This window comes from Sander vitreus, chromosome 18, assembly GCF_031162955.1.
Source record: "Sander vitreus isolate 19-12246 chromosome 18, sanVit1, whole genome shotgun sequence".
NCBI classification, from domain to species: domain Eukaryota; kingdom Metazoa; phylum Chordata; class Actinopteri; order Perciformes; family Percidae; genus Sander; species Sander vitreus.
The window spans coordinates 13796127-13818021 of NC_135872.1; the positions used below are offsets into that span (position 1 = coordinate 13796127).

The window sequence follows — 21895 nt, forward strand, 5'->3', positions numbered from 1 at the left end:
GAATCTTTCTAAAGGCTGTTCAATGGGAAGAAACAAGAAATAGATAACATTAATGTGCAAATGTAAAGATTGTTGTAGTTGTGGCAAAGTGTTATTTTACAATAACAATAATTTCTTTAGTAACTTGACAGTATATTGGTAAGTGTCTGACCAGTTTCAAATGCCTGCTGATATAAAACTAACCACTGTACTGGTGAAAACCATCTGTTAAAGCAAAGTCTGCTAAATCAAGGTGTAGATTTACTCCAGACTGCAATGTGTTGAATAAAGTAGAGCCAGATTAAATCTTTATTCTGCTTGAGAAAATGTGACCAAGCTGTTTAGTGAATAAATACAGGATACAGGCATCCCTGGAAGTGGACCTGTATCTGTGTTCACTTCTGGCTGCAATGAAGCAGACTTCAGTATCAAACAAATTCAGTAAACAGATAAAATCTGAGAAAAAGAAGAGAAGCATGACATTTCTCATTCACCTAAAAGAAAAAAAATTGTCTCAGTCCAATACAATATACAGATATGCAAATTGAATTAACAAACAGACCAGGCTTTTATAACGCAGTGCAAAAACACTTCTGTTGCTCCTGCTGGTTAAGCTAACATCATCCAGTGATTGGAAACCAATTACTGTCTTAAAGTGCTCATATTATGCTCATTTTCAGGTTCATAATTATATTTAGAGGTTGTACCAGAATAGGTTAACATGGTTTTAATTTTTTGTTGTACTGCACATTGCTGCAGCTCCTCTTTTCACCCTGTGTGTTGAGCTCTCTGTTTTAGCTACCGAGTGAGGCATCTCACTTCTGTTCAATATTTGTGGAGAGTCGCACATGCGCAGTAGCTAGGTATGGACAACTAGCCATTACTGTAAGAAGCAGAGTATGAGGGCGTGCCACGCTAGCAGCTAGTCGAGCATTACAACTTGTGTTACAAAGTGACCAACATTTGTCACGGAAGTAAAGGCTGGACTACAATAGAGCTGTTTGGAGCAGTTTGTGAACCGTGTTTTCTGTTGGAGATGGGTGGACTTTGGGCTTTTTCACTTTTTAAACCTATAACATGCACAAAAAAGATATATAACACAATGAAGGAAAGGGGAAAAGCGTAATATGAGCACTTTAATGGCTGATGCAGGACAAATTCATGTTGGGTTGACCCACATGCGTAGACATTGTGATGAGCTCAGCAGTTTTTTGCTCAGTTTTCGGTCTAGTTCAAATGTACAGCAAACACATGATGCCATTCTATTGATACAAGGCACTTCACAGGTGCATGGATTCACTGCTTTTCTCGAGAAACACGTATACACAGAGTTTGACTCGTCATTGTCATCTTGTCCTTACAAATGAAAAAAAATATTCAGCATCGGATTTAAACGTATCAATCTATGACACTGTAGGGGTTGCTTAGATTTATTCCCCCCCACATATTCCCAACACAATAACAGAACTTCAAATCTCATTCTATTGTACAAATGTGCATGCCTGTCTATCAACAAACTCATACTGTATCCTCTCCTCTACCTCTTGTTCACACACACACGCATACAAACACACTGATATTCCAGATCAAACGTGTTTCATAAACTGTTTCATGATTGCACAGATTTTAAGCCCATTTTTGATGAATAAATTATAGATGCTGTAACTGCATAGACAGAAAGGAACTGAAAACCAAGTCTTCAGTAGCAGGTTTGCATATTCATATTGATTCTCTACCACTGACAGCCACAATAATTATATGAAAATCACTCTTCTCATTTTTGGCAATATAAAATGTCTAAATGGCAGGCCTGTGGGTATCACAGTTAAAACCGTACAGTAGTTTAAGGCTTTTATTTGTTGTAATTTACAGTTTATGCCAGTGATTTAAAAGTAGCCAAAAAAAAGCCCATTCATAAAACATATATTGTCTTTAAGGTCTTCAAAGCTAAAACAATAGGGACAAACGGCATGTGTTATGTTCAGGGACTTTACAACAGCATCTCAATACCAGTTGACATTAACACCGTTTTCGTCCAGAACTAGATAACAGAGACGAGCATTTATTTGGTTCAGATCTTCATCCTCTTTACTGATGGTACATTGGTGAGGAGGGAGGGGCCATAGAAGGTCAAATGGCTCCTATTTAAACCCCTCCCAAGCACTTTCTGACACAATCCCTCTGCTCATCCTGCTGATGCCAGCCAGCTTGACTTTGGCGCGGGCTGTCCACCTGACGGCAGCTGTTGAATCCTTGGAGTCCGACAGATTAGCATAGCGGGAGGAGTCCTCCTCAAGACCCTGGCCCGCCCAGGCCAGTTCCAACGGGAGGCCTAGAGAGTCGGGGAAGGACACTGGCGAGCCCCCTTTCTGGCTCTTGTCCTCTGGGGCTTCGTCGGTCACAGTCTCAGTTAAGTTCTCCAGGTGAGACGGCTCCCAGCCCTCCATCTTCTCCAGTTTTTTGGTGGGGGAGATTTGCTTCATAGTCATGGTAACGCTCTCCCAGAAACAGTGGCCCTTGTCTGGCTTGTCCTTCTTTTCCTTCTCCTTCTCGTCATCCTTGATTTTCTTGTGAGACCTTTAGAGAAAAACGGAGAGAGGGAGAGAAGCATAAATATAAAAGTGGCAAAATAAAATAACCAGTCGACCACTCACATCTTAACTATAAATAGAACTGACTGGGTGAGGTACGAGACATCTTTACACTGGGGAGTGGAACTTTCCCCGTACAGAAAGCCATTATATAAGAATTCCCGGTTGTTTGTCACGGAGGGGTGATTGATTTAGGTTTTCCTCATGTTGAACAAACATGTTCCACTTCCTCAAGGGGTCTGAAAGTTAATAACTGCTGGCGAATGAAGCTCTGTCTTACATTCAAACAAATACAAGTGGTTGGACGTGACTCCATTATTTCTAATCAAGTTTGTAAATATTTTTTTACTACACACACTTGACCAGTAATGGCCCCTTAATATATACCAGCAGGTCTGACATTCATTTCATATGCTGGTCATGGTAATGCGGTCTTGATTGAAAAGCAGTTGATATACAGATGCTCTTTTTGTGGCTTCAAATCCACCTGTCAATCAATATCAGAATGTTTTTTGGCACATGCAGTAGGACATTTTAAAAAAAAGAAGTGTGAACCAGATGTCTTTTGTTTCATATTTTAGCAAATACTTTTCCTCAAGACTTGTGTCAGTTTTGCAATTTTTTGAAAAAGTTGTAGTCTTTTACAATGAGGGTTTAATTGACACCTTTCTCCCCTTCATCCACGGGTTAGACCCAGGAAATGAATCTATGTATGACCATATGGAACGGGTTCCCCTTATAGTTGATATTTTGTATAAATGGAAATGTTGCATTGTTTATTAGTTTGGGTATAAGGTAATTGAGGAAATTTTAATAACAAACAATAAATTATAAATTATTTCCACAATATCAACCTATTCCTTTAAATCTTTTTAAAAGTACTTATTATGAGGAATCTTTTATTGCAACTTTAACTTAGGTAGGTCTTTAATGTTGTTTCAAGTTGAGATAGTGTGGCTTTACCGCAACAAACTATGATGCTACTTGATGGAGTGACACGTGTTATAATAGTTATTGTGTGTGTGTAACCTCACCCTTTGCGGTCCGCCAGCTTTACTCCGGTCAACAAGAAGTGCTCATCATCTTTAGAGGAGAACATCTTCTTCTCCCTCTTCTCTTTCTTGGACATGATCTTCTTCACCTTGGCCTCCTGACAGAAACCGGCACACAAGAGAGCATTTGAGTTTGAATTGCAGAGCTCAAATGATGACTTGCATCTGTTGCATGTTAGCTTGTTATCTCTGATGCATATTTGTAAATGTTATTTATGCTTTCCGAACAGGGTGAAGTCAACTTCACAGGAATTTAGAAAAGCAACCATATGCTCAGATTGATGAATGTGCACGTTTTGAAATTCTGTTATTGGCTCTGAACTAATGAAATGTGCTCACCATCAAACCTTAATCACCTATGTGTCCATCATCCAAAGCCACTCTTTTCAAGTTAACATTAGTAATCACTATCACGCAGGTAGAAAGAAAACATTTTTCTTTGATTATGCTATACCTAAAAAATACCAGGCAACTTTATTATTGCTGTCGGACAAAAACCTTATATCTACATATTCTGTTTTATAGATAGATAAATACAGAGAGAGAGAGAGAGAGAGCATCTGACTGGCATTTACTTGGCAGTAATGCACAGCACATTCCAGTGGAAGACCCTCCACTCCCTCTGAGACTCCCCCGGTCTCCCCCGTCACATCAGAATTCCTCCCTGCCTTCGCTGCTTTCCACCAAGCACAGATACTGCCATCCTCTGCGATTATGGAACAAACCTTTGGCTCAGTTTCTCGCCGTGCCTGGGAAGAATTCCCAATGTCAACTGTCAAGGCCATAACATTGACTCCTTCTCATATCCGTGCCTGCCTTTGCTTTACTGTTGACAAAACATTCTCAGAACTTACAACATCATTTGATGAATGCATCTAACCTTAGCGACCTACTTAAACTGCTTCTCTTTGTTTTTTCTATTTTCTTATCGAGGAGGTGCTCAATTCAAAGCGCTGCATGTATGGAAAACACAGACATAAAACTTCTCTCCTGAGGATGTGAGAACTACAACAAGCAAACAACTAGCTGGACATGAAAGCAGTCATCTCTTAAACCAAACAGGAACACGTACAATAAGATCTGTCATCAAGTCTGAGATCAAGCTTCACAATGTCACAATTCAGATAACATGAACTTATACAGAACTGTTTGTTCTACCTACATTTGTTGTTTGTTCATTTAACACACACACACACGCACACACACACACGCACACACAGATTACTCATAATCTCTTATCATATTCAAAACTATGTGACGTTTGATGGATTTGAAGACTTTGCTCACTGTGGTATCTCATAGGGAGACAGGCACTGTTGCTGATAAACAAATCAAATCCTTCTCGTCTCACCTCTCATCATCATGAACATGCCTCAGAGCAAGAACGGTGCCACTTTCTTGGAGTTTATTACCATCAAAAAATACTTACAAAACTTTCATCTCAGCTATTTCAACACCCTGTCTCTACTCTTTCTGTCTCTTTCCTCGCTCTGCTTCTTGTTTCCTGTGTGCCGTCAAGTGTAAACCGTGGATCAAATTTGCTGTAGTTCGAGCTTTGCAGTAACAGAAAACCAGAGATGCCAACACAGATTGAGTGTATCAGTGTGTGTGTGTGTGTGTGTGTGTGTGTGTGTGTGTGTGTGTGTGTGTGTGTGTGTGTGTGTGTGTGTGTGTGTGTGCGTGCGTGAACTAGCTATATTGCAGTTCTGTATGCACATACAGAGGCCTGCCTATTCACCATTCTCTTGAGCATTGACCTCCAGGCCTCTAGATCCAAAGCAGCTCAGTGCCCAGTAATCTCTCCGGCCAAAAGGTAGGTAAACCAAGCAGCTCACTGAGGCTCGCTGTGTGGGGGAGCTTTACCTACAGCTCCATGCCTGGAAGAACAATAGAGCTCTTATTGGACCGAATTCCTGGACCGAAAAAGAGTGGAAAGCTGGGAGATTAGAAAGGTATTTGAATTTGGAAATATTGCTAATTGTGGTTATCAGACACAATACAGTTTTTTAGAGACAGCAATCAGATCATTGCTTTTGGAGGTTATGTGGAAGCCTCAGCTTCAGGTATAGTGGCTGCATGTACTTTTAATGATCCATCCACAACCTTATTTGCTTGCATTTTTTTCCTGTGTCTCTCTGCTATATGGTATGCCTTAGGGCTAGAGATGGTCCGATACCATTTTTTGCTTCCCGATACCGATTCCGATACCTGAACTTGCGTATCGGCCGATACCGAGTACCGATCCGATACCAGTGTGTCATATATTTTATTATGTTTTAACAGCTGTATACTACTATCCCTGTATGGATGTGATATTATTTCTATCTTTGTTGTCAGTCTGGCTCAGGTTAAACTCTTTGTGAAACATGAATGCCACAGAACTTTCTTTTATTATCCAGTTTGACAGTCAGTTATAACGGAAAAAGAACATAAATAAACTACTTTAACGTATTTTTTCTTTAGGGCTTTATTACGTGGTATCGGATCGGTGCATAAACTGCAGTACTTCCCGATACCGATACCAGCGTTTTAGGCAGTATCGGAGCAGATATTGATACCAGTATCGGTATAGGAACATCTCTCATTAGGGCTACATCTAACAATTATTTCCATCATCAATTGACATGTCATGTGGCCGGGTTGGCTCGGTTGGTAGACCAGGCGCACAGAGGTGGAGGTTTACCCCTCGATGCAGTGGCCGCTGGTTCGACTCCGATCTGCGGCCCTTTGCTGCATGTCATTCCCCCTCTCTCTCCCCTTTCATGTCTTCATCTGCCTTGTGGAAATAAAGGCTTAAAATGAACATGTCATTTTTTATTGATTAATTATTTAGTCCAACAACAGTAAACTGTAGATCACAAACCAGCAAATTGTCACTTTCAAGAAGCTTGGATCAGCAAATGTTTGGTATTTCTGTGTGATAAATGACTTGAAGAAATAGTAACAATTATTTGCGTTCTTGCAAAAGTTAGATTAAAGATTGACATCACTCTCATATCCATCCATTCAATATAACAATACAGTCGGCGGGGAAAACAGCTAGCTCTATCGGAAGGTAACAAAATCCACCTACCAGCAACTCTGACCTCACCTCAATATCTTGTTTGTTTAATCTGGTTTTACAGGGGGTTAAGTGTCTGCTTAAGAAACATGTTTTTTAGTAAAGCTTGATGACTTTTATGTTGGAAAATTGGCTAAACAGTACTGTAAAATGAGCATGGAATTACAGTGAAAGGTAACCTCCACTTCCAGGACTCCATATCTACGTTGTGTGTCCTAATATGAGCATAAAGCAGCTGATGGTGGAAGAATTGTAGCCTTCCACGGTGTCAGAGCAGTCTGTGGCTATTTTCAGCCTTGTTTTTCTTCCACAGTGATTGTTCCCGTCCAAAAGGCCCAGCTCCTCGAAAGAATGCTGCGTTTCCTTCCCTTCTCCAGCCCAGCCACCCCTGTCCTCATAAACAGGACAGGTCTTGAAATATGTCCTGTGAACTAAGTCACCTACAGTAGCTATACTTGCAGTAGGAAGGCAGCCAACACTTTACATGGTTCAGAAGAGTTCAGACATGACCACACCTTTGAGTAAAGACTTGTCGTCAGTACAGATCAGGAGATGTGACATTTCGCTCATGGAAAAGCACATAATCACACAACAAAGTACATAATCTTTCTCTCTCATACAGACAGACACACACACACACACACACACACACACACATACACACCCCTAACCCTAATTGTTTAGGGTGGGCACAGCTGCAGATAAAGTTGCCTGCGCACAAAAAGGCCAGTTGTCAAACCTGCATCTTAAAAACCATTATTTACAAATTGAAAGTTTACAGAGATGATGACAAAGATATTTTCTCCACCAGACTCACTATGACCTTTAGCCTAATAAGACATTTCTTTATAATGTTTAACTAGTTTGCCAGCAAACAAGTTTAGTGCTATCCACTCAAGAGCAAGGGAAAGTCACTGCAGCATCACAACTACTGTATAACAAAAATGCCAAAAATAACAGTTTTGGCGGTCAAATGATGTATTAAACTTAACTGTCTGGATATGCAGGCCTTTTACTTAACTGTACTCAACCTTTGTAACTCTTACTTATGTACTGTACATATGTGCACATCGAGTGCGATTCAGAGTTAGCCATGCAGTTTAGCTAACCAATATTACTTGGTCATTCAATCAAACGTTATTGGCATATCTTTTAATCATTTGAGATACATTGTGAAATGTAATTTTAAAAATATTTTACATCATTTTAAAAGGGTAATATACTAGCAAGCTTACATTAGCTTTGTCAGTTGGTTCTGTTTGCTACGTGACACCTGCCAGTTACTGAGCATAAATACTTTGTACGCATATTTTTTGTAAACCACTTTATTTTTAAGTTATACTGAAAGTCACTGAACCTTCATTTTCTGTAATCATCCTTCATTGCACGTGCAATGTTCGTTTTTTCTTCCAAATAAGTTTGACGAAGGCTCTGTTTAAAACTTGTATAATCATATTTTTAACGTTGTTGCAGCGCGCAGATCTCAGCAATTAACATGGTGAATACAATGTTATTATTACTGATAAGAAAATGATGGTCAAAAAAATATAAGACCCAAGATGTAATGAATCACAATGATCCTTTAAATCTTGACCCTAAACTACAGAGACCTCATTCCACAGTTCCAAACTATCTGTTTTAGGATCAGGATAACAGTACACGTACACAAGCATCCATCATAACAAACGAACAGCTAACAGACAGTCGTGGTGTTTACAGATAAACACAGCAGTCCTCTGACCCTCATGCTTTACCTCAGCTGCACCGTGAAACACTTTGTGGCCATCTGACAAGAAAAGACTGCCTGTGCATGTGAGTATATTGGGGGTGATGAGTTATCAAACGATCTGATGTTTTGGGTGACATAAGACTGATTCTTGTGACGTCAAAAGTGCAATATTGTGGGCTTGTGCATGTGTGTTCGGTCAATGTGTGAGAAGATAAGAGTTGGACGAATGCATATCTTAGGGGATAACTGTGTAAATTAGTAAAAAAAAAAAAAAACATTATTTGCTTGCAACATATTGCAAGCAAATAATATGTATGTGTCTGTGTTAGGTCGGAATTAGCTGTGACGGTGTGCTGTTTACCTTGGATACTGCAGTGACAGCTTCCTCCTCCTCTTCCTCTTCCTCTCCTTCTATGTCTTTGTCCTGTGACAAACAAATACACACACATACCCCAGCAGTGAGTTAACATGGATAGCAACCCCCAAACACAAACACAACACCATCCACACACTGCAGCAGAGACGTGTGTGTGTGTGTGTGTGTGTGTGTGTGTGTGTGTGTGTGTGTGTGTGTGTGTGTGTGTGTGTGTGTGTGTGCAGGCTTTCCTCCAAAAGAGAGGGCAGCTTTTTTCAGAGGTGTAACATAAACACAATGCTGTGTTTGGAGGGCGAGATGGACCGGGGAGGATGAGGGGTAGCAACTGAACTCAGGGCAGATTTAAACAAAAGAGAAAGAAAATAAATGCATGACCTATTGCCTCAACAGTACATGACACTATTTGGGTATCCTCCATAAGTGGAGCTATTTCGGCTCCATTGTGCTTCAGTCTACAGCCTTTCTTCCCCCCGTTTTTCATATATCCTTTGTATAATGTCTGTGTCATAGTTTCATTGTTTTTATTATTTTATGTGACGGTACTTTGTTTTGATAAGACCGAGCTGTAGGCCTGAAACTTGGTCAATTGGACTTGAGTTGGACTGAAGTCAAAAACGTAACTGCTGTGAGAGAGACTTGAAATAATTTAAATAATAATTTATATATACTTTTTATTACAACTGCTTTCTTTTCTTTAGTTTTTCTTCTTTTTTTAGAAAGTCACACCAGCTTATGTGCCTTTTGTGGCATGCAAGTATGACTTTAAAGTTGAACCTAATTGAAATATGGGGACTTGACTCCCTAAAGACTTCACACTGGAAAGCAGTCTTGGCACATAGTCACCAAACAGTTATCTTTGTTAACTTGGCAGATTATGATTACTACTCCTAAATACAGACAGATTCATTCTGTGCACAGGGCTCAGCTAAAAAAGATATTTTCACATGAAATTAAACGAGTTATAAACCTCATCATGCCACCTCTATAGAGTATCCTTAAATTTAATGTTTTCTGGATGTACAGTATATGTCCATAATTAAAAGTAATCATAAATCATAAATATGATAACACAAATTCATCAAGAATGTGTTTAACCTTGGATATCCATTTTGACTGAAATTTACTTTTGTCATTGACTTGTGCCTTTGCCTGTATGACATGACTTGGACTTGCTCCAAACATCTTAAAAACATTAAATCAAAAGAAGAGGGCAGCAAAAGTCATCAGACGTGCGTCTGAGCCTGAGATTACCAGTGTGGAGCCAGAATTCATATATAATGATCAAAGCTGTAAGAACCTTTAACATCTAACAACTCCATGAGACAGAGAGCGAGAGGAGAAACAGTGGTTGGACATGTCTGAGCAAAGTCTGCTGGGTCTCCGCCATCTGAGCTGATCAAAGACACACTCTCTCACACACAACCTGATTGCTGACTGTTGTTAGAGCGTAAAAGCATTAACAACTTGGAACAGAGGGAAAGAGTAAGGGGAGGGGAAAGAGAGTACTGTTTGGGGAGAAAAAAACGCTCCTGACAACAGAAAACGAGTTCTGCTTTTGCACCTCAGGGGGGCATTTTTTTCTGTCTGCCTCTCTTTCCCTCTTTGACTGTGTCTGTGTGCAAGTGTGTAAATGTTACTGCAGTGTTGTCTTTAAAAAAGCCAGATTACTAGGCACTTAAGACACACATTGAATTTAAAAAGTGCCAACAGTACTTTCCAAAAGCCATTGCACCACCAACAGTAGGCCTACTCCACATTTTCCAAGCCCAGGGTGTCAAAAAAGTATTTTTGCCTGCAGTATGTTTCACCAAACATTTGACCAAATATATTTAAATGAATATTTCAACATTGACGAGAGTTAGATGAAAACATTGACACCACTCTCATATCTGAACGCTAAATATGAAGCTACACAACCGGGAGATGGTTAGCTATGAGAACAGAGGCAGGCTAGCTGTTTCCCCGTTTCCGGTCTGTGTGCTAAGCTGGCTGCAAATTCATGTTTAGCGTACAGATATGAGAGCAGAGTATCAATCTTCTGGTCTAAATCTCTGTAAGAATAATAATCATATTTTGAAAGTCAAAATATTGTTTTAAATTAAAAAAGGCTTCAGACATTTTTTTACATCATGATGATTTGGTTTGAACGTGTAAGACAAAACTCACAAACGTTTGATTTCCACAATTTTAACCCTAACCCCTTCCTTCAATAGATGATCCACACAGCTTTACCTTTCTTTTCCCGTACACCTAATGATTTACATGTGAGGCCGTCTGAAGTTTTTGCTCAGACCTGATCTGTACTCTCATGATCCCACTTCACAAAGAGGGCCTCAACCGTGGTATTAGAGTAGTGTTATTGAAGTATTAAGTGTGTTACCGCTTTAAGCCATAGACAAACAGGCACACGCACCTCCTGCAAGCTCCCAGCTGCCTCTTTCAGCCTGTTGAACTTCAATAGAGAGTGAGAGAAAGCAAGCTGCGGCACAGGGCCTGCACTGTAGTCGCCCTAGAGCACTGTGGAGGGAGGGCAGATATTAATTTCCCCTTCTTTTCCTCTGTGCGTCTATGGATGTATTATCCCTTTATTACAGTATACTTGTCTGTCTCCATCTATCTGCCTGCTGGTTTTTTGGTCTGTGTCTGTCTGTATGGGTGACGCTGATGGTTAGTGCGACATGAAGATCATCTGTTCTGCCATTACAGAGATAACAATAAATAAGTGCAAAAGAACAAGACTTACTGCATCTTGTAATGACTATAAGTACAGAAAATACTACTTTGTACATATATAGGCTTAATTTCATTATTTCATAGGTATGTCTGAATCTGTCTCAATTCACACTTTAAAAAGTCTGACAGTCTGAATATCTTTGTTGACTTCAAAAGAATTCAAAAAGAGGGTAAAAGATTCATGCAATATGATCGTGATGCAGAGATGCTCCAGATAATCTATCTTTTGGCCTCTCTGCTTCACTCAGATCAGACAGTCAGGGGAAGGAAAAGCCTGCATATCCAGACTGTGTTATCATAACTCTTTATCCTTGCTTCATCCTGTATCACTGCTAGGCTGGATCTGTCTTTTCACTGTGTTTACGACATTTTATGATCCGACCCCTGACCGCTTCATGTACTTAATCACCATGCCAACTCTCGGAGACCTCCCTGATGACTTTCCCAGGAATTCTGAGGATAAGTTACTGTTCAGATCTCAGATCAGCTCTCATCATCTAAAGTAGTTCACCACTGGAGACAGCGTCACAAACTGAACTCAAAGCATCTAAGGGCCACATGCGTTGTGGCGTGCGTTGGTTCCCAGGCTGGATGTCAAGAATGGCCAATAAAACCCAGCCAAGGGTCGAAGATCTCCACATTATCACAACAACAGATGGAAAATGCTGGGAAGTGGTGTTGGTTGATCTTCCCAATTGCCTACTACATGACACATTTATACATTCAGTGACTGCTGTATGGCAATACACTGAACACAAGCACTGGTTAAAACATGTTTTATCACAAGTTCACGTTTAAAAATGAACTTTTTAAATAATTTTCTTCTCTGTGTTCAAAATTATCCCTTTTTTTGTTTGACTGCTCTGCGTTGTCTCTTTTTTGATCATCTACTGATCCAAGAATTGTAACACATGCCCTATTGTCATGTTAGTAAGCCTTTGAATGCTTAAATATATTGATTTGCTTTCTCCATAAAATGATGATTTGTTATGAATTCTTAAGAACACTACGCTCAATGAGGACAATGTCACATTCATAGTTAGACAACAAGTCCTTCCCACCAGACTCAACCTTTCTTTCTAGTTTACTCCTACTCAGGTTCCTCATTGTTGGCATAACACCATGCTGGGTTGCACCATAAAACAGATCACTGAAACAATGTCACACATTTTGAATGGCTGTTATGCTTACAAAGAAATGTACATAGCACATCATGACAGATAGTAAAGGACACATCAAACAATTTTCCAACCTCAGTGAGAATGTACAGGGTTCGATTCCGACCTATGACAATTTCCTGCATGTCTTCCCCCTCTCTCTCCCCTTTCTCACCTAGCTGTCCTATCAAAATAAAGGCGGAAAAGCACAAAAAATTATCTTTCAAAAAAAAAACTTTCATGTTTCATCACTGCAATAGTAACCCAGGTACTTTTTCACATCTTTCTGGTAATACACCAGATGTTGCAGTGGTCAATGAAAAGTCCAAAAAAGTGTTTGTTCTAGAGGTAGTCTGCACCTTAGATTCTGACCAAGGCCATTTAATGCCAACTACTCCTAAATACCTTCTCACAACTGGATAGGAGCACGCTACTTGTTTTCCCATTTGGCAGCCTAGGACACACTCACATGCTGGTCGTAAGGGGGCTTTAACAACTTGGGATGCCTAAAAAGGGGGCTAGACGGCTTGCAAAGTACTGTGCTGTCTCTCCTGTCATTGGCTTATCATGGCTTGTCCACTATGCTGTCCAGCACCTTGACAGAGCCCAGCTGCTAGCAAGTGCTGATACAGAGGCTTTTAGACCTCACACACCGCTGCTCACCTGAGAAACGTAGATTTGTGTGAAGGAGCGTGTTTGTTTGTGTGTGTGTGTGTGTGTGTGTGTGTGTGTGTGTGTGTGTGTGTGTGTGTGTGTGTGTGTGGGTAATTGTCTTTTTCCAATATCAAGTGCTATGTGTAAATCCAAGCTGATCTTTAAGCTGTATGTGTGTGTGTGTGTGTGTGTGTGTGTGTGTGTGTGTGTGTGTGTGTGTGTGTGTGTGTGTGTGTGTGTGTGTGGTGGGTAATTCTCTTTTTCCAATATCACGTTGGTTCTCTCTGGGGAGACAATGAGCTAACTCTTTTTTTGACCTCTCAGCATTTTCTGTCACTTTCCTTCTCAGCTGACAGGAGTTTGAGCACTTGTCCAAAACAAAATCCATCAGAATGATCTGATAATGAGGGGTTCTGATTTGTATGTCTGTTCCTTTGTTTGCCTTGTTTGTGAAATTATACATATAAAAAAGGCTTCAATAAAAATATCTTTGAAAAAAAGAATGATCTGATAATTTAAACTGTTTCAAAAATAAATCTGGTGAAAACTGTTAACAATGGGTTTTGGCCCAGCTTTGATGTTTAGCCCTTGAGCCTCATGTTGGCACTTGTTAAAAAAACTTAAACAAGTGAAACGATGGCCTGAACAAGTGGAATAATACGTTCTAGTAGAGTAACACATGATCCTTTTGCCATGTTTTAACCCTGTTATTGTAGGAAAGAAACCCAACATAAGTGACGGTCATTGTTAGTGGTGAATTGTTTCCTTGCCATCCGTCTCTTTACCTTGTAGGAGTGATGATAGTGCCAGGACATGTCGTCTTCCTCTGACGCATAATCCACCAGGACTTTACTCTTGCTTTTCTTGAACATATCTCCACTTGTCGCTGAAACAAGCCGTCTTGATTGTTTAAATACAAGTTGCCTTCTTCGGTCACAAATCTGGAGTTCACAACGAACCGTTTGGTCCTGTTTTGTCCGTTTTCTGTGGAGATGGCAGCAACGCACCACCGTAGCGCATTCCGCTCTTTTGGTTATTTCTGCAGCAGCAGATCCAGGAGGCGTTCTCGGAACACAGGTTATTCATTCATAGAAGTGCCAGGAGTGCGAGCATCGAGCTTTCTTTCTATGACACTCACTATTTCGGTTTTGACTTGTGTTTGGTGCGTTTTTACGCAGGCTCGACCACCTGGATCTCAACCCGTCGCTCCTCCCACAGTCTCCCCGCTGCTCCGGTTCCTTGAAGTTGCCATGGTAGAAGGAGGAAGGGGTCATACGTCTCATCTCTGGCCAATGCAAGCATTGAGTTACGCATTCATGCAGAATAAAGTAACTTCTTCATATTCTGAATGACTGGAAAAACACGGAACGGATATTTGGAAGCTGCTGACTGACCAGGGAGTCAAATTGTATTTAAAATAGATAAATCCGTTTTTTGTTTGAATAATATACTCTGACCTATTATTCAGTAGTGGAAGAAGTATAATAGATACTTTACTTGAGTAAGTAAGTTACTCGTACAAAAACATATATGTACAGTATATAGGCTATATATATATATATATATATATATATATATATATATATATATATATATATATATATATATATATATATATGTACAATCTTAATCTGCAAGTATAGCTGTCATGGAAATGGAGTAAAGTAAAATTTTCAATATTTCACTCTGAATTGTTAATCGCCCTAATAATATCTAAATGTACAGTAGGCCTGTTAGAAACTGTTTTGCCATAGGTATTTCTGATCTGATGCACCAGGAATCCTGGAAAGATTAAGAGGAAATCTAGGCCCAATTTTTTTTCTTCTTTTTTTTAATCAAAAATACAGAAAGACACACAGGCACCACATAAAAATCTAAATCTAGCTCTTGTTTTTTTCCCCCATTACAGTCAAACAATGTGTTGAAGTATTAAAATCTGTTATTTAGGTCAAAGCTTTTCTCTCCCGAATCCTTCCAGCTTTCAGAGACTAAAACAATTCTTCAGTCAGTTTGAAGTCCTTGACATGAAAGCAACTGGATGGTTTGTTTTAATCTTATCTTTTTGTTGAAGGCCAATCCCGTATTTACTACAGACAAAGACTGTTTGTTGAATAAAATAAAACCCAAAGTTTACAGTCAAGTCTGTGAGTTAGGATACTCATTTTTTTCCTGTTTGATGTAGAAATGTGAGTATAATGTGTTTTACAAACAGAAGACAGGACTTTTTGGAGTTAGTTATGTATTTCATTAGGAAATGAAATATCTCTCTCCCCCCCCCCCTCTCTCTCCTCCTCCTCCTCCTCCTCCTCCTCTAAGACCTCTGATGAGGAAACAAATGACACATTATGCTGGCTGGCTGACCTCTTAAAATAGCCACAGTTTAGCGCCTGTTAAGACCACTCACCTGATTCAAAGGTTCTTAAATTCCCATTTCAATATCTACATTAAGTCAGCGGGGAATGTGTATGAACTTACAGGAAAAAACAAAAGAAACACACTCAGACTGTTTTTGACAATTTAACATCTTTTCTGCCCAGAAAAGGTTTAGAGACAAGTTTTGTTTTACACAAGATGTTATGCATTGTTCCCCTCAGTGTATTATCAAAATCTATACTGAAAACAATGCTTAGCTCTAGAGCCCTGTTTCAGTTTGTGATGTTACTTTGTGTGTCTTTGTGCAACAAGCTCTTTGTTCAGTAGTGTTCATAAAGAATTGCTTTTGTGTGGTTTGGTGTCAGCTTTTCATTAGCACCAGCTGACACAGGCTATGACTGGCTGTTAGGACGTGTCCATCACCCGTCAGCAGGCAGGCCAGTGACTTTTGACCTCTGAGGTCATCAGTGGGTCAACTGTTCATTTGAGACACTTTCTGCTACGTGTATTCCCACAGTATCTCTACAGTGGTTATTTACAGTCTAAGTGGCCCTGGTTACCAACATATATGTATGTGTATGTGTATTTCACCAATCAATCATCTTGATTGTTTTTGCCCTAAAATTACTGTTTGTTACAAATTAGGAATTCCTCATGTTATTGGAACCCATAGATTTGGGAGGACAAACTGACACCATTCACACAGCATTAGGAGGATGAATTGTCTGCTAGATACTGTTTGTACCATATAGCTTTAAAATATTTGTAATATTTTTCAAAATACAGACGGTAAGAACCAACCAGCCAAAGCAATTGCTCTGGGGCTGCAGACTGGGATTTTTACCTTTCAAACTGCATTTGAAACATCCATATCCCTTTACCTCCCTGAACTGTGAAGATAGCCCTTACCAATCACTTACAATGTTAGTTTTGTATCAAGAGACACACATGCACAATATTTATAAACTGCTTATGAATGCTAAATAGGGGGACTTATCGTAAGTGTATCCTAAAAAGTCAGTAAGTGCCCAGGCGCCCAGAGGGTTAATCAAGCCCTGCTTATCAATTAGAGCATGTCATGATGTGTGTCTGCATGTACTGTATGTGTGTTCTTATAAGTTACTCTTACGTCAGCTGTTCTGTCCATTGAGACATGAGGTCAGGTCCGACAGGGTCACACAGTCATATGGGAACACAACTGGGATTATCCAACCTGCTTTAATGTCTCACATGGACACATATGTACTGTACAGCTTAGACTAGGCTTGAAGGATGTGTAGGGCAGTGTGCTTCATTTCTTATTTGCTTAATAATGCTTTTTAGAGATGTTAGTGGCAGAAAATGCAGTGCAAATGCAGTTCTTGTAGGTCACAGCGTCTTATTAATTTGATAGTAGCTATGTTGAGTGTTTTGTATTAACAATGGTTCACCAAGAATTAAATCATTATTATCTGGTTACATAACTCTGTATATCACACTTAGTATTTACAGTCCATCAAGATTTTTGACCTCTGATTGCAAAGAATTGTTAAAATCTTTTTTTCACAAAGTGTTCAGTCCTGTCGTGGTTACTCAGCAAACAGAAGAAGGCAGCTGAGAATAACCATTATCAACAACTATCTGACGAGATACACAGGTCACAGGGTTCTCCTGCACAAAGCCACAGGACTACATCAAAACTGTTTAGCCAAGAACAGAGATTAAAGCTTTAATTATGTTCGCAGGCCAACTCTCAAAGATGTTCCTTAGAGACTGTGTGTCTACGTAGCTTTAATGTTAACTGTTAATGTTAACAGTCGGTATCTAAAGAGTGACTTAAAATGGCTCTATAGAATTTAAAATACTATCTACATTTGAGGTGTGCTTGCTATTATTAATTAATTAATTATTATTAATTATTAATATTTTCATGTAATTTCAATTTGAGGCTTTCTTTAATCTAAGTTTTAAATCTACAGTAAGATCAGGCAAGAAAGCTCAGAGATACTAATTGAGTAAGTAGCTCATTAGTGGGAGATAGCTTGTTTCCACAGGAGACGTTGTACTGCAACTAGTGAATGCAATTTGTGAAGAAACTGAGGTGTGAATGCTGTATGCTGAAAGGCTGACTCCACACTGAATTCTTGGCTTGAATGTATTGCAATTAAAGATTGTTCTTAAACAATTTAACACATTTAGACAGCAATTTAAGGAAATATTATTTTGAAGTAGCTAACTCTTCTTATTAAGTTTACTCAGTTAAAATGGTTCTGGATAAATAAATAAAAAATGCTCATCTTTCTCTCTTGTCTTGCCAACAATGGTCTTTTCTGTTGTCCTCATTAGGTCATTAAACTTTAGCTTTCTGTCGGAAAAGGAATAGGGGGGAACAGAATGTGAGACTAAAAGTCTTTGCCAGTAAATGTCAAAGGTCAGAGATAGAAACGATCAGGGTGAGATGGTGGAAAAGTGAACATCTTGGGGGGTCTTGAAGCTGTAGAGCAGGTAGTCTGAGTGTTGGACACTTATGAATTTGAACTGCTGAGTCATTAGTGCAGCTTTAGCACAGGAACTAGAGGAAAGTACGTGCTCTTTCACTCATGCAGTTGAGCTTTGAAGCACATAAAACTTTAGATTTCTTTCCATTGGTCCCTCAGGCAATTCTGTTCGTATTGTATGTCTTTCATACACATGGGGAGTTTTTTAGCATTTGTAACAAGCTCAACTTAAGTTTTACACTTGGTAGAGAATATTTTTAATATACTTTATCAAAGACTTGTAATGTGGCTCATTAAGTACCTTCACAACAAGGTAGTTTTTAGTTACACCTCATCAATTCTGCACAACAGACCTAAAATAGATTGGATGTGTCTTGGCAAACACACCTCCTTGTGTTTAGTAACAAGCTGACAGGTAACATCACACATCCATACAGCTGCTATTTCCTGTCAGTCCATAGATTAGCCAAGAACTTCATTAAAGGATTTCATTGGTTAATAATGTTTTTAGGTCATATGCACGTATCTATAAATATATGTTTGTTTTGTTTGTTTTTGTGTTTGTGTGTGCATTACAGCACGGAAGGGGACTGCATAAGAACATTAGCTCATGATAGGTGTTTTAATGAGCTCAAGACAGAGAACACATTTAAAACAAGGCTAAGCTCTAAGTTTAAGAAGAGCAATTTAATTAGCCTTGTAGCAACTCATTTGGCAATGGCTTGAATGTAACGGACGTTTATTAATATCTAAAAGTTACACACTAAAGCTTTAAATCTACTGTACTTTAACATGCAATAATTCTTTTGGCCACTTAGGGGACGCGAAGAAAAGTTGTGAACACAACATTGACATATTATGTTGATATGGCAAACTTGTTAGAAAGCAGTTGCTCATTTAGCAGTTACGGAGCCACATTATCCTTTATTTGGAGCTGTGTTTCTGTATAATGTAAGTCCAATATTCACTCTCTCTTTAAGCTCTGTTTTTGGTTTCCACTATCTTCACCAGCTAGTCACTAACTCGGTCTGTCTGCTATTTGGTGCTGGGCAGGTAGTGTACGGCGGGTTTACCAGAGCCTTTTTGCTGAATACAGCTGTCTGCTGCGGCTGAAAACAATGCTATGAGAGCGGTGAGAGTGAACGAAAAACAGTAAAGTTGTAGTCCGGACAGCTAAACAATGAGTTGAAACTTACTACACAACTCCTTAAAGCTCCTTAAAGCTGAGAGGAGCTTTAGATTCAGGTAATACTTCTCTGTAGGTTCACGCTATGAGGGCCCCCTTTCACATTGTCCTATTCTGTTCACATTGCCATTAGATACATTGTTATCAAAACATACAGATTATAGCTGCTTTAAAGTAAAGAAGCAGTCTTTTGAAGACCTTTCTGTAACAGTTACCTTGTTACATATGTACACATTACTGTATTTTAGAAGGGAAAGTGGTTAAGGGCATATTGAATGAATTCCTCATTCATCATAAATTCTTCATCATCATTCCACTGTAGACCACACGACTTACAAAATAGATCATTTAATGAAGAACATGAAAAAGCTGAAAACATAACAGGGACTGTTACAAGTTACTTAACGCCTCTGATGATGTTCTCTGAAACAAAACTTTTGCTGTTAACTTTCAGCTCTTGAAAGTGATTTGATATAATGACATATTGAATGGCCAAGATAATTCCCCTCTGCAAAAGACGAGCCCCCTGGAGCTGATAGAGATTCAGTGTCTTGCTCAAGGACACTTCACTGAGGTGTTAACTCGATACTTGCCAACACTGAGGCTTGAACTTGCGACTGCCATTATGTGCTCAGTGACACATGGGCACAATGCTTGTTTTTCTATGTTACTGTAACAGCATGGTCGGCAGCTAATCTGTCACCCTTTGACTTTGGCCATATTTCCTGTACAGCAATGTGTAATGAATTTATTCTCATTTTCTTTACTTGTAAAGAGTTTGCACAACCTGCCTGCTGAAGATACTGTGAGAGGTTGACATGCATTTCTTCATTGTTTTCTGATTCACCTGAAGGGAACTGTTACAGAGACTAACACAGATCTCTGTACATCATACACAGATATATCGGCTACTCTTGGTATTTGCTCTCATTTGATACAGGTATGATACTGTAAGATTAGAATCTAAGAGGCAACACTGACAACTCCTCAAGGGACTCGTACACTGATGAACACACATATGCATACACGCATGGACATACACACACAGGCAGTGTTGAGCCTTCAAATGTTTTAAAATACCTTGTGGATATGTTCCTCGCTTGTTCTCATCCATCTCTTTGATAGCAAAGACATTCAGCTCTTTGTTGTTTGCCGTAAGAGATGGTAACAAGAGCCTCCTGAGGAGAAGCCACTGAAACAGACACACAATGGACCTCTGTGTGTGTGTGTGTGTGTGTGTGTGTGTGTGTGTGTGTGTGTGTGTGTGTGTGTGTGTGTATGCGTGTGCGTGTGCGTGTGCGTGTGTGTGTGTGTGTGTGAACTTGGAGAGAGTGCTGGAGAGAAGAAATTGTGTCTGTCGTTCCCTGACTTCTGACTCCTCTCTTTCCTGAGGATGCTGGGAACCTGATTTAAAAAAAGAAAAAGCCCAGGCGAGCAGGTGTGTTTCTCTGCACAAAAGGCTTTTGACAACCACAGTGATGTTTGTAATGTTTCCAACTTGTGGTCAAAAACCTATGTTAATCACCATAGGTGTTGGGAGCTCCCGGTATATTTCCACCAAATTTCTCTGTAAAGCTAAATTTAAAGCTCCTGTTAAATCCAGAGTGGCACAACTGTAATCTTGACTGACTCCTACCTGGATAGATTTGGGCTTGTTACCAAAGCAGCTTAGATCTATAACTGGGTCAGAACTGAGTAACCTTGAGCATGACTTGCTAGCAGCTAACACCGGGGGTGCAAATCAACTTCTCTTAGTTGAGAGAGTTTGAATTAGCAAGAAAATATAGTTGAAGTTTACATTAGCCCGCGTTCTGTCTCTACAGATTTCAGGGGTCCTTCCTTTTCTGACTATAGTAATATATAGAGTCAGTGACAAACCCCAAACCTCACAAGTGAGACAGATTTAAAAAATATACTTTTTTGTATCACTGCAGCATCTCTTAAAGCAATGTTGATGCATAAAGTTGCCCAAAATATTGCTCAGTGCATTAAAACAGTGTTGAAGTGATTATTGACTAAGCATGTTTGCAGTGCAGCTTTATAAAATACTTTTGGTTCACTAATCAAAAGCCACCGCTTGTGTAGGGGTCAGTCGGTTCATTTCCATCGGTCACATACTGTACATTACGCCCATTTGCACACCCTAATGGATAGTGGAGAGGTAAAGCTCACACTGAGACGTGTTGCCTCAATGTGAGAAAATGGCTTAAAATCTATGCTGACATCTAGAGCATGAAGGAAGTATTTATTTTTTCTCTTCATAGTGTTCTTTAGAAAGCCACAGGAGGCACCAGTTGTTTACAATCTTTTTCTCTTTATTCTTGCATACAGAGTGATTAAATAATAAAAAATAATTAGTTTAAAGGTGCTTTGTTGTGCATTTGTAACGCTTCACATCACTAAGGCAAATCTAAAGTAAAAACAGGATGACCTAGTTTTGCTGTATCTGTGTTAAGACAAAGTCAGTAACAAATAAAATGCATCATTAATTGGCTCAAGTCCTAATGTCACCACATATGAGTTCAAC

The 21895-nt window shown here is 39.4% G+C and overlaps 1 protein-coding gene across 2 annotated transcripts; it reads right to left on the reverse strand.

The window, feature by feature from the left end:
* Positions 1-256: 256 nt before the first annotated feature.
* LOC144533241 (testis development-related protein) lies at positions 257-14569 on the reverse strand. Of its 2 annotated transcripts, XM_078274480.1 has the most exons (4): positions 14118-14568; positions 8774-8836; positions 3605-3720; positions 257-2556 (listed from the first exon to the last, which is right to left on the reverse strand). In XM_078274480.1, the coding sequence occupies exons 1-4, from the start codon at positions 14202-14204 to the stop codon at positions 2121-2123; spliced, it is 702 nt and encodes a 233-aa protein (XP_078130606.1). In that variant the 5' UTR covers positions 14205-14568; the 3' UTR covers positions 257-2120. The 2 variants fall into 2 exon arrangements, with proteins under 2 accessions (XP_078130606.1, XP_078130607.1); XM_078274481.1 differs by lacking the exon at positions 8774-8836 and having other exon boundaries at positions 14118-14569.
* Between the last annotated feature and the right edge of the window lie 7326 nt (positions 14570-21895).